Source organism: Caretta caretta, chromosome 1 (genome assembly GCF_965140235.1).
Source record: "Caretta caretta isolate rCarCar2 chromosome 1, rCarCar1.hap1, whole genome shotgun sequence".
In the NCBI taxonomy this organism is placed as follows: domain Eukaryota; kingdom Metazoa; phylum Chordata; order Testudines; family Cheloniidae; genus Caretta; species Caretta caretta.
The window spans coordinates 31,957,010-31,971,059 of NC_134206.1; the positions used below are offsets into that span (position 1 = coordinate 31,957,010).

Sequence of the window (14,050 nt, forward strand, 5' to 3'; positions counted from 1 at the left end):
TAGGTCAGAAGGGACCATTATGATCATCTAGTCTGACCTCCTGCACAACGCAGGCCACAGAATTTCACCCACCACTCCTGCAGAAAACCTCACACCTATGTCTGTGCTATTGAAGTCCTCAAATCGTAGTTTAAAGACTTCAAGGAGCAGAGAATCCTCCAGCAAGTGACCCATGCTACAGAGGAAGGCGAAAAACCTCCAGGGCCTCTTCCAATCTGCCCTGGAGGAAAATTCCTTCCTGACCCCAAATATGGCGATCAGCTAAACCCTGAGCATATGGGCAAGATTCGTCAGCCAGATACTACAGAAAGTTGAGGAGATGGAAGGCCATAAGGGTCGAGGAAGTCTCCCTGCTGAAGGCCTAAGGGCCTCTTCTCAACCCCCCTTAATAGAATTCAGGCCTGGCTGGTTTGAGTAAGCTCTTTTGCTCTTAAAACAATGTTGCAGCTGCAGATAATGCCTTATAGTGTAAGGTTTGCTGACGCCAAGTTAAAAATAATAGGAAACAACTACAAGGCCAGACAAAATGTGCTGGTTGTTTAAGTTGCTAGGAATGCTTGTTAGAGGTTGCAGAAAAGAAACATTGTTGTAACCCATATAAGGAAGGCAGAGTATTTGTGCAAAGTTTTAATTGGCTGATGTGTAGTGCAGTAGCATTAAAAAATATAAAAGTGTGTGTAATGACCTGCTCTGGGGTGCAGGATTTGAGATTCTATTCTTCCTGTACCTTATTTGCAGCTGCAAATAAACTTTTCTGCTTCTCCACCCCATTGTGATTATTGAGTGATGCACACCGGGTAACGATCCCCAGCTGTTGTTTTGCCTTTCGGCACTGGGTGCCGGCAACAGGGTGGTAGGTGATAACTATGGTTGTCCGGTCAGTGGGATTTTTGTTGTTGTTTTTTTAATTGAAGCAAGTTCTCCTGGGGTATTTGGGTGGCCCATTCCATGATGTGATCTACTTCTCTGGTGGAGTGTCCTTGCTTGGTGAAGATGGTTTTAAATGTGTTTAGGTGTGTGTCCCAGACTTTCTCTTCTGAGCAAATTCTGTGATACTTGTGTGTCTGGCTGTAGATAAGTTTTCTTGGTGTGTCCGGGTTGGTTGCTAGATCTGTGGAGGTAAGTGTCATGGTCCATGGGTTTCTTGTATATAGTTGTTCGTAGGGTTCCATTTTTGAAGCTGATCATGGAGTCCATTAAGTTGATGTGCTAGAGAGAGGTTAATAGACGGGGGGTGGCTGTTGAAGTTGTGGTAGAGGGAATTTAGGTCATCTTACCAGAGGATGGAAATATCATCAGTGTATCCCAGGTATATCATGGGTTTTGTTGTGTATTTTTCCAGAAATTCTTCTTTGAGGAGGCCCATGAAGAGATTGGCATATTGGGAAGCCGTCCTCATACCCATGTCTGTTCTCATCATTTGGACAAAGTGTTTGTTATTTAAAGTAAGGTTGTTGTGGGTGAAGATGAAATGGATGAGTTTGGCAATGCATTTGGGGTGGATTTCTGAGCATTGTTCATTATTTTGTAGGCATTTGAAGCAGGCAGCAATGCTATCATGGTGAGGGACACTGGTGAAAAGGAAGGTGACATCAAGAGTGGCAAGGATGTTATTCTGAAGGAGGTTGTTAATGTTACAGAGTTTCTGGAGGAAATCAATGTGTCTTGGAGGAAACTGACCCTTTGTTTGCTGAGTGTATCTTGGGAAGCATACAGAAGGTTTCTGGGATGAATTCAAGGGGGGTGAGAATGTAGTTTTCCTTAGCGATCTTTGTGGAAGGATTTGGTGGTATTTTTAAATGCTTGTGTGAACTTTGGTGTGCAGACATTTGAGTTTGAGTTCTTTATAGTAAATGGTGATGGAGAGTTGTCTGCCTCATTGACATAGTCATCAAGATTAAGGACTACAATGGTGCCCCTTTGTCTGCTGGTTTGATCACTATTTGGTGGCTGGATTTCAGGGACTGCATAGTTATCCCTATGGTGGTGGAGAGATTATTGTGGATGTAATGTTTGTTGAGGAATTCACAGTCGATTTTTTTTCCTGAGGTAATCAGTGTAATGATACAGTGTGTGGTTTTTCCCACTGGGCAGCATCCAGTGAGATGATTCTTTTTTTCTTATGACTGTTGATGGGTATGACAGGCTACACTCACCTCTTGTGAGTGCCTCCTGTTGGTTGGGTGTGGTGCTGCAATCTTTTTCTGCTCCTGGTGCCCCCTGTGTGTTGCCAGCCTCATTAGGCAGCCTTCAGTGGCTCAGTCCTCCAGCCAAGTCACACAGTCAGAAATGGATTAATCCTTTTCAGTGTAGCTAAAGTCCTACAAACAGTCTGCTCTCACCAGGGTCTTCAGCCCCATCTCTAGGCTGTTCAAGTCTAGCCTTTTTCTTGGGCATTTAGTAAAAGGACCAGATGGAACTGTCAGTCAGCCCTCACCAGGGTCTTCAGCGTTGTCTCTGAGCCCTTTAAATCTAGCTCCTTTTCTTGGGTTATTAAACTAGCCATGTCCCCTTTCTGGGGCTTACACCACTCCAGCATCGGCTGTTAGGGGGACCCAGGCCCACCCACTATTCTGGGTCCCAATTCAGGGACTCTATACACAGCAGCTATATACCCCTGCCTCCAGTTTGCTGCTCCTATTCCCTATGCTTTTTCCCACATAACCCCTTTCCTTTCACCTATTACCTTATTGTTACAGTTGCCAGGTCCTCATGTTCCCAGGGCCAGTAAATCAGCCCATCGAGTTCCTTTTGCCTGAGCAGAGCAGCCTTCCTTTCTCCTCTGGTCCCAGCCAGGAACTGACCTGCTCAGGCCCTGCAGCTTCTTTTATCTGAGCCTACTGGTCTCTGATTGGCAGCTTCCACAATGACCATCTAGGCAGGCCTGGAGGACCCACCTCTGCTGCTCCTTCCTGGGGCAGAATGAAGTAGAACTGCAGGGCCTACATCAGGGGGCCTCAAAAAGCCAGGTAAACCTCATCATAGTGGGGATGTCGTAGTTATGGGTAATTTCCTCTTTGTTGTGAAAGAATTCCTTGAGGTGCAGTCAACAGAAAAATTCTAATTTTCCACATGTTAGTAGGGTACTAAGGTTCTGAGGTGGGGCAGAAATTCAGTCCCTTGGAGAGTACATATACTTCAGGTCTAGTTAGGGATAGTCTTGACAGGTTGATAGTGTTGGAGTATCATGTAGTATCCATGCGGTGGGTTCTGGTGTAGTGGTTTCTCCCAGAAGTGGTGTTCTGTTCATTGTGGAGTTGTTGTACTTGGTTCGACTTTTTTGTTTTTGTTTTGAATGGCAACAAACAGTTAGATCCCGTACTTAATGGGGGCCACATCCTGAAAGAAATCTTTTCTGAACACCCCTTTGCTGGCCTTCTGACAACCCCACAGCCTCGCCAAGCTCATTATCAGATATATCCTCCCCACAAACCAGGACACACTGACTCAAAGCGGCACTAGACCCTGACAGAACAACAGATGCAAAACCTGCAAAAGTATCTCCACAACTACGATGATCAACACCTCCTCAAAACACCTTTCATGATCCCTGGGTCCTACACGTCTATCACAATGTGTGGTGTACCTCGTGTAGCACATCAAATGCCCCAACAACAATTATGTGGCTAAACCAGACAATCATTATGCTCTCAAATGAACTCACACAGAGAAATGATAAAACACAAAATACCTTATCACACTTTTCACACAATGATCACTCTATATCTGAGCTATCAGTCCTCATCCTCAAAGGAAACCTGCACATCTTCAAAAGATGAGCCTGGGAACTTAAATTCATAACTCTGCTGGACACTAAAAACCAAGCATGTAACAGAGACATTGGTTTTATGGCTCCTTACAACAATTTGCCACACACTGTACTGCCTGCTAACCCTTAACTGTCCACTTCATTTTAACATGTCCTACTGTATGGGTGAACCCTTTATGCTTAACAGTCTGTCCCATCTTGTATTTAGCTTGGACACTCTGGTTACCTTCTCCAGACCTGCAGAAGAGCTTTGTGATGCTCAAAAGCTTGTTCCTTTTCTCCAGCAGAAGTTGGTCCAACAAAAGATATTGTCTCACCTGACTTGTCTCCCTCATATCCTGGCACCAACACAACTACAACACTGCAGTAGACTTGATTTACATTCCATGCAGCGAATGCACAATGCAGTAGTTAGGCTTTCAACACTCACCTAGTTACCTATCATGCCAGCTCACATTTTCTCAGCTTCTTGATTGGTGACCTGTCAGACACTAGACAGATTGTTAGATTTATTTTTAAATTCAGTCCACCATAGGTTCTGCTTATTTAAGTGGTTTATTGATTCCCCGCTGTCCAGAATAGATCCTTTGCTGTGCTAACTCTGGATTATTATCCAGCCCACCCACAAATATTATTCTGTATTCCTTGAAGTCAATGACATTGCCTCCTTAGTCTCTGCAGTTCCTTGCAGAAAGGATTTAAGTGTTTTATTCTTAAATGTTTTAGTTTCATAGATTAATTTGATCTGGATTTTTTCCTTGCCACTGAACTTTGCCTTGGTTTAACATTAAACCTGGACCCTGACCTGCATAGGCAGACACTTACACGCTCATGCAGTCCCACTGAGGCTCTTTACAGGGAAGGGTTCTATCTTTGGGTATCTGATTTACAGGATTAGAGTCCCATGCTTCATTCATTCCACTTGTTGCCAGCTGACTGCTGGGTGAAAATCAGTAGGCTAGTTAATATATATATGCCCCTCAGTGGTCTAGTCCAATGCTACCTTAAGGGTCTGCCTTCCTATCTCTGACTCACCATGTGATTTATGTTCATGGGGTGCGCTAGATTGTCCCAAGTGTGGACACTGAGTAGCCAGCCCACACCTCTGACATTCACTCCCTGCATATTGAGCACAAGGAAGACCACTTCTGGAAAGAACTGGATGAAACACCTCACCAACAGGCCTCCACAGTTGATTAAATCCTAGTTTCCTGGTGGACTGACAGAGCAACAAGCAGCAGGGACTCCCTACTGAGTCAGGGAGTCAGACATGGTGTTCAGACTCGCTACTGAGATCTTAAAAGTCTGAACTTAAGACCTGCAATATTCCCAGATACTATGATGATGGTCATCAAAAATAAATGCGTGTAATATTAATAATTACTGCATTAACTATGTCGTACTATATTAGTCTGTTATATGTTATTAAAACATAAAGTCTCTCTAGTACCAGATAGAGTGATACTCAGCTCATAGTCCTGTAGAATCCTTTACTCAAAATTTATTTGGTTCTGTCACTTTTCTTCTTTGACCCTCAGTGTGTCTTTTTTAAATGAGTTTAATCTGCATGTGATTTAATATAGTCACTGATACTAAGATGGACTGCACATTGGTTTACAATCTGTATTTTTAATTGATTAGGTCTTTAGAACATCAACTGAAGTCATGTCAGCCTTTTGTGTTTGCATTTATTATGCTATCTCTCTTTTACAGCCTACCCACATTGGGTGGAGAAGCTTAACAATACTCAATTAGACAGTGGAGAGCAGCTCCGATGGGAATGCAAAGCCTCTGGAAAGCCACGACCCACCTATCATTGGCTGAAGAATGGAGTCCCTCTTTGGGTACAGGTATAGTGCTCAATAAGCCACCAGTAGATTGTAGTTTCCGCTTTAATTCAGCGAAAGTGAGCTGGGAAAATAGTGCTGAAGAGGAAATGCTTCAGAAAGGAGATTTTTCTTTTTCTATTCATATTTAAAGCCTTGGATAATGTAGCGCCAGTTTTCCTGTGGGTCTGTCTGTTGAATTATGTCCAAGTATGTGAAAGCAGGGGAGCTGGAAATTTTCACTCTCTACCTGTAATCCAAACAGGATAGCAGGCAGGGCTTTTTTTATTCAGAAACCATGACTCTGAAATGTTCTTGCCCTTACTATCAGTAAACTAGTGATATCCTTCTGAGCAAGATTGGGCACCTTTTGTTTGTTTCTGCTTTTCATTCTGATGTTTATGGTTGAGTTGTTTATTATATCTTTCTGAGTGTTTGTGTATAGGGTCATATTGTAAATGGCCCTTGTATGGCTGAGCAAAAAAGTGGACCTGCTCCTTGATGTGTAAGTTACACCAGTGTAGAGTCCATAAACACAGACTCCCTTAAACATCACCAGCTACATGTATGTTAAATATGACATGGTATATTCTTATTATAGCTCTCACGTTCCTCATCATTAATGCACTAATACAAAGTGTGGCTTTTTCTCAATAGCCATGTTTGATTTTTGCATCTGTAAAAATCTGATGGTTTAATAACTCTTTTGTGAAAAGCAAAGCCTCCACCTCTCATGCCAATATCATTGGCCTGTTCCATCAGGGAATTCCAGGTCCTTACTGCACTGATCTGACAAGTTTTAAAATAAGATCTATGTTAGAGTGTTTCTCTATGCAAATGACCAACATTGGCATGGTCTGGATTTTTTTCTTTCTTTCAACTGAGTCATCACCTCATCTCACGTTGTTTTATTTTTATGCAGCATATTTCTATTCTTTATCGCCTCCAAATGCTAAGAGGAGTAAAAAAAAATCGTTTGTAGACTCTTCATGCATTTCTAGGTTAAAACAAAATTGTTCAATTCTGGAAGAAAATGTCTCCATATGTTAATGAATTCATAGAATGGATTTATAAATATAAAAGATGTGCTATGCCTTTCTTTTCAGTGAACACTTCATCTATCTGTGAAAATCGACCAATTATGAAAACAATAAGAGAGCAAACATATAAGGAAGTTTATTTTTGACGTCCTGAGGCACTGAAAACAAGTTTATATGCCTTAGCTTTTCCATATCTGCCTTTCTGGAGGTGGGTGGAAAATCAGTCCAGACTTTGAAGCACTTTTAATCTCTGTGCTTTTGTGGTCTTGAGATTTTCCAAACAGCCAATACAGACTTTGCAAATTCCAGTTCAACTTGAAACTCAGACCTCAAAAAAGAGAAGGGTATTGAGTAATCCCATATACATTTTCAAATGCAATTTTATTAATATATTTTAACTCACTCCTAATAGTCTTTAGTAATGAAACTGAAGAATGTATTGCACCAGCTCAAATTATTCATCATATAGCCACATGCAGTGCAAATTTCCCTACACAGCTGTCAGTGCACCTTGCTTCTGACCTTCAGCAATTATTTTCTATTAATAGGCCTTTTCAGATGAGATGCTGCAATTAATACAAAGGCAACTTGATCCTGCTACCCTTACTCACATGAGTAGTCTTGTATGAAAACAGTGCCATTCCTGTGAATGAGACTACTCATGTGCATAGCGAAGTATTGCAGGTTTGGGCTAGTAATGTGTTCGATTATATGGTGGGTTTGGTATGTAAACAAACATTCACTATGGACTCCTTTGAGACCACCAAACACATTTCCCTTGTGACCTAAACTACATCTGAACCCTGGTTCCTTAGCGAGGAAGGTAACTCATTGCTGAAGGTTGGCAGAGTACTCTTTGCTGAACCATTTTTAAAAAGCAAGTTGATGTAGTGGATCATGGGGAAAAAAACAGTGCTCAGGGATGTTGCATTTACAGTCAAATAAAATAACCAAGAGGGAAATTCATTTTTTGGTCTTTTCAGACCCCAAACTATTTTTTGTTTCTCATTCTCTAGAGAACAAAAGGAAGCAATCCAAAAAATTCACTCTAGTAAATTGCTAAATTATATTTTAACCACATTGATTTATTTTATTATTTTATTTTACTTTATTGCTCCCTTGCCTAAAACTAAGAACCCAGCAAATCCACTTCATTTGTTTGCTTTTGTAGAATTATTTTTTTCATTCCATTACAGAGCAGGGTTGAGATGGTTAATGGTGTACTGATGATCCACAGTGTGAATCTCTCAGATGCTGGAATGTACCAATGCTTAGCAGAAAATAAATATGGAACCATTTATGCCAGTGCTGAGCTGAAGATTTTAGGTGAGTAATGTCTGAACAGAATAGGATTGCTCTCATCTTTCTTTTTGATAATTACATGGCTCCATGGTCTGTCATGATAAAGAGATCCTACATCTCCAACCTTAGCAGAATTGGATAAAAGCTGTATAATTAATTTGGCTGGGTTCCTCTTTTCCTCTTTCTTTTATTCATGTGTGAGTGTGTCCTTTGTTGCCTAGGGGTTGACAAGTACTTTTGCTGCCAGAATGGTATCTTTTTGAAACTCCTCCTTCAGTTATGCTTAGTGATTTCTTCTAACCTAACACCAAATTCTGTGTGTGGGACAATGTGCAGTGGGGAAATTCTAACTGTGTGTTCAGATGCACAACCAAATCCCCTGACACACACATACATTTTCACCCCCTCTAACCTGTGAAAATGTAATGAACCCTGTTCATTGCAAAGTTCCCTTGCTATGGTACTCTCGGTGTGTAGTTTCATTGTTTAACATGCACTCTAACATATCTCTGTGTTTGTTGTTACACAGTGAATGCAACATGGCCAATATAATCCTGCTGTAGTAACCTTAAACTTTTCACATCATGACATTTTGTGCTGCCATAATAATGCATTAACTTAGTAGTTGCATTCCTGGTTTTTGTTATGAAGCAAACAGAACAAATTAAATTGTCCATTTTTAATAATGTTATCATTAAAATTATCCAAAATTAGGTTTTGAAATTCAGACATTGCTGAGAAATTAGTGTGGGGGGAGGGCCCGGGGGAGGGATGAGGGATGAGCTGTCACTTTTGCTGCTGAGTGAATTTTTTGCAAGGCTAGCTTAACAGGTACACAGACCCATGGAATTACAAAGGGATGCTGAACCTTCACATTGTAAAATTACCATAAGTTAGAGTCACACTGCAATACCCTTACTTGCATTGTTTAGTGCCTTATGCTTCAGATAGACCCATTTAAATCAATGGGACTGTTCAAGGAGTAAGGTACTACTCAACATATGAAAAGGTCACTCAATTGGGCTATTAGTTTTTAAAATATCTCTGAATTTGGAAAAAAAATTGCCGCCAAAATTGTAAACATCTTGAAAATAAATTATTTTCAAACAATAAAATCCTTCCAGAAAACTAGAAACATATTCTCAATTTTCCACAGCTGGTTTTCAGGAAGAAAAAAGGCAAAACAACTAAAAAACCCATCAACAAACTCTTTGTAACAACTAACAGCTTTGGGTGGATTTGTGGAATTTAAAATATACTAATATTTTGAGCTAATTACTGTAATAAAGGTACTTAATTTTATTGTTGATTTCTCCAGACTTTCTCTACAGCTGCTAGATTTCACAAATAATCTAATTTTAATATGTTGATATGAACGACTTCTTATTAACTGATAGGTTGATTAAATTCTAGTCTTGCCATTGGAATTGGATGCTGGTTTAATGACATTTTTTGTATACATGCCATATGATCTGTATTATAATAGATTCCTAACAAAAAAGTGAAAATGGATGATGAACCATCTGTTAGAATTCGTTGAAATGGAAGGTGCTGATTGTTCTCTATAGAACTAACATATTTCTTTTTAACAGCCTCAGCTCCCACTTTTGCACTAAATCAGATGAAGAAAACTTTAATTATTACCAGGGGCCAAGAAGTTGTCATTGAGTGCAAACCACAAGCCTCTCCAAAACCAACCATCACTTGGAAGAAAGGAGACAAAGCAGTAAGAGGGAATAAGAGGTCAGAAGTCTCTTCAGTAAACTATGTATTAATGCAGTTAATGTGGTTTCATATGGAAAGTACAGCAAGTGACAAGAGGCACACATATGCTATGTATGTACGAAGAGTGCATGTATAGTAGTTACTAGACAAGCTGATTAGTTTGACAGTAGTGAAATTATCTTCCCTGTAGTGGATGGACATTGTTATTAACTTTGGGATCAAAGCTCTGCTGGTTTAAACAATGATGCAGAAAAGGCAAAAAATGGTTTCCTTTTTTGTTTATTCCTTGTTCTTCATTTCAGCAATGCTGCATTTATGATATGAAGGTGCTACATATCTTGTGGTTCAGTAGACAAAACGTTTATAGGCTGTGATTGCGGTGATGACATGAGAACACCACATTTGTTAAAGATAGTTTTACAAGAGACCCAAGCTAAGCTTGACAGCTTGTTGTCAATGGGGTCCTGTCCAAGAGTGCTTTGAAAAACGTTGCACAGAACAACAATACAGTTAAACAACAAGATTAAAGTCTATAATAAATCATTTTGGTACTTAATGGCACATCCGTTTAACAGGCTCTGTTTGATTAAATAAATTCTGTCCAGCTCTGTACTTTAAACACAGTTAAAGCAGCTGCAGGTCAGGTGCCAACTGCACTTGCGTTACTCAAGATAACACTACTATACATTAGAGCAGTTTTGCCAGCCTTGACATGGACTTTAATAATACACAATAATCGTATCTTCTTTCTTGTAATGTTATATGAATGGACCACTTAAACTGACTTGTCTGGCATTACTGTGAAGTATAAAAGTGAGGTCTTTTTGCATTTATATGATACTGATCAAAGCCGTACAGTGCATTTGTTTTGGTAAATGGTGGAAGGCAAATGTTATCTTGTTTGTGATCTTTGCAAATGGCAATTTAGTTTCACGTTGTTTTTGTTCTGAAAAAGAAAAAGGACAATATTTCATATGATTTTGACTCCTTTTGGAAAGATAAGGCAATGTATGACATCAACTATTTTACCCATTAGTTTATAGATGTGGTTTTGGAATGGTATATTTTGATAATGCGGGTGTGTAGATAAAGGTAAGTTATAAGGCTGATATTAACCATATCAAGCACTACTAATAATGAGATCTGTCTGCCATTCTTTGTTGAACTTCTGTAGTGATCAAAACGAAAGAGACTTTTGTTTTGCCTGGATTTGTAAAAGCTGACTATTTACTTTTATTAAGCTTCTGCATTTGTTCAGGCATTTTGATCTAACACTTCTTTGTGTTCTGCCAGATGATGTCTGCTGGTGACAGGATACAGTCCAGAGCTAACAGAATGCCTTTGATTAAACTGAGTTTCATTATTTTTTTAATAATAACAGAAAACCAAGATGTAGACTTTAGTTCTGTAGGATGTATCCAGAGGTATATAGTAAATTATTTGACATTCCTACACACACTGGCGGATCTGATCCCTGTGTCCCTGCAATATAGTCATGACTTTGATAGTATATTTGATATTAAACAAATAGGGCCAAATTCTGCCCTCTGTTGTTTTAGTAGAGTTATTTCTGATTTACACTGGTGCAACAGCATGCAGAATTGGGCCAATGCTATCATAAATATAGTGGATTCAGTTACAAGAAATCAAGAAGTATGTTAACAATAAGCTAGATGAAGTGTACTAAAAATAATAAAAACAAAAACAACAACGTATAAGTAAGGATAGTTTCAGGAAAATAAAATGTGTACCTGTTGGCATACTTGGTATCTGTCTATTAGTGATGGGTGAACTGAAGAAGGTTCTGAGGGTTAGTATGAACACTTATCTGATGCTTTTTCATACATAGCCTAACTCTGGTCTAAAAATCTCATGAGAACAGGATTTCATGTTAGATTTCTGATGCATGCTGGTTCTCTCTGGATTAGAAATATCATGGTGAAAATAGCCTTTTTCATCTTATTTAGTCTTCTTAGTTTTGACCATGAGTAGCAGGGGACATGAAGAGGCATTCAAGATAAAAAGAGCTGATTGAACTTTTCAAGTCTTAGAAAGGTTTGGTTTGTGTTCTATTCAGCTTTCACTCAAACGTACAGAATAGTTCTTATGTTAGTCAGAGTGCACCTATCTCTACTGTTTATACCTAGGGGCAAAATCAGTTACAGAGGATCTCATTTCTGACCTTCTGTACAGAATTCCTATAACAATACTAATAGAGTCTATTGGAAGAGGAGACGAGTAAGGCCATCAAATGAAGGACTGATGTGTTGGGGAAGATGTTAATTTTGTGGGGAAGGAGCCTGTTTTTCCCATGCTTTGGAGGACTCTTTTTGGGGACTTATACAAGTTACCTACTACACATTTTAAAAAAGAGAGAGAGAGGAAGGAAAAATACTCTTGTTTTGGTGAATATGGTCAAGTATTCTTTCAGTTAACTTCTTTATATAAAATGACTACCTGAGACCCAGCTTGTGAATCCCTTACTTCCCCTGGTGGGTAGATACTAAGATGAATAATTCCTTTGATTTCACCTAGAAGAGCTTTGAATATCAGGGTAGAGACCTTGAGCTGATTTGGGTTTTCCTTAATAAAGTCTTAACCCATTCAAAATAAAAATTAATTAATGAAAGTATTTTGGATAGTTAGAATGTAATTACCTAGGATGGAATTTGGCCAGAACACAAAAGTTAATGCTATTGTTGTTTCTAGTTTTAAATATTTGGGAGATGCTTAAATGCTATGGTAATCGGTTTCATGTAAGCACTAACAGGAGTATCCACCATAAATGTTTCCATTAATTGTCTGAGAATGGTTTAAAATAGTGTTAAAAGCCCTTACTCATCACATTCTATTTGACTCCTTCGCTTTGTATGGTAGAAAATGATAGGATTGACACTATATACTGTCCATAGTTCTTTGTGCTCCAGCTGTTAATCTGCATTTGGCTTTTTAAGTTCATCATAACTTTGTAAAACATTCTAGAAAAAGGAATGGACTCTGGACCAAGGAGGTAGTGTTTTGATCCAGAGGAGGCTTAAAATAGAAGTTTTGTGTTTGCATTTGAGACAAATCAAGGCTGGGAGTTGATTTAAGTTCTGAAACAGAAGTTTTGGTCTCTCATGACCTCTTCTTGCAAGGTTTTGGCCACCAAGTCCAGAAATCATGCAAGATCAGCTATCCTCATGGGATTTCAGACCTCAGCCAGATGTAGAAAACAAGGCCCTTCTCATTTGTAATCAAACCCACACTCAAACCCTAGCATCAGATTCTGGTCTAGACCCTGCAGAAATTCAGGGGAGTGGAATGACTGTTCAGATTTGATGATCCAGTTTGGAGCCCATTTCTAGTGAAAACTAGCTTAGTTCTAGTTTGTAAAGCTAAAGAAGCAGAAAAACAGATGTTTTGATCAAACTTTTCAAGCGCACAATAACCCTTGAAAAATACAATATAATTGACTGGAATTTGCTGTCAGTTACACTGATATAATTCTCAAGTAACTCCATTGAAGTCAGAGATCAGACTCTGTGCAAATGTTATTTATAAATGCTTTAAAATACCTTTTGTGCAGGCTTTTGTAAACCAATGAAATTTTATAATGATTTACTACTTCAGAAATTTTAGTAAGCCATTTCTCTGTGTACTATAATCTCTCTTTCATCACTTTTTTAAGGTCACCTACCTTTCTCCTCTAGATTTATTCTTGCGGCAGTGACTGTAGCTGATGTTTAAACTGATATGTTTGGGGAGTCGTAGGTGTTAAAAGCTTCATAAGACTTTGTTCATCCGTTTTTGTTCTCTCTCTCTTTTGCATCCAAAGTATTCTTTTCATTTTAAATTCACACTGGATTTTCACTCTAGCTCATTATTTTCATTAGGTGGCCATTAATTATAGTTAAAATAAAATCATCCAAAAGCACTCTAGCAGTGCAAAAAATGCTATTAAGACTCTATTATTACTTCCCTTCAGCTCCCTTTATTTACAGAAGACTAAGTGTAGGGGGGCGGGGAATTTTTGTCCAACAAACAGCTAACTTGAGGAAGACAGTGTTTTTACAGGTGAAATTTGTTTTGTTTTATTTTTGTCTGAGTTTCCTTTTCTTTTGAGTCTAAGCTATAATGCAAAAAGAAAAGGAGTACTTGTGGCACCTTAGAGACTAACCAATTTATTTGAGCATAAGCTTTCGTGAGCTCACTTGAAGTGAGCTGTAGCTCACGAAAGCTTATGCTCAAATAAATTGGTTAGTCTCTAAGGTGCCACAAGTACTCCTTTTCTTTTTGCAAATATAGACTAACACGGCTGTTACTCTGAAACCTAAGCTATAATGGAGACTTCACCAATGTCCTTTGTATAGCTAGATTTGCTCTTGGGCTATTTTATTTTTCTGATA

General features: G+C 39.0%; 1 protein-coding gene across 5 annotated transcripts in view; it reads left to right on the forward strand.

The window, feature by feature from the left end:
* Positions 1-14,050, forward strand: part of CNTN5 (contactin 5) — a 982,104-nt gene that overhangs the window by 804,511 nt on the left and 163,543 nt on the right. For 4 of the 5 annotated variants that reach the window (XM_075126897.1, XM_048843549.2, XM_048843530.2 and 1 more), the window contains 3 exons: positions 5,483-5,619; positions 7,832-7,961; positions 9,530-9,680. In XM_075126897.1, the coding sequence (XP_074982998.1) occupies positions 5,483-5,619; positions 7,832-7,961; positions 9,530-9,680 (418 nt within the window). The remainder of the gene's footprint in view (positions 1-5,482; positions 5,620-7,831; positions 7,962-9,529; positions 9,681-14,050) is intronic. The other variant, XM_048843558.2, reaches the window with a different exon arrangement.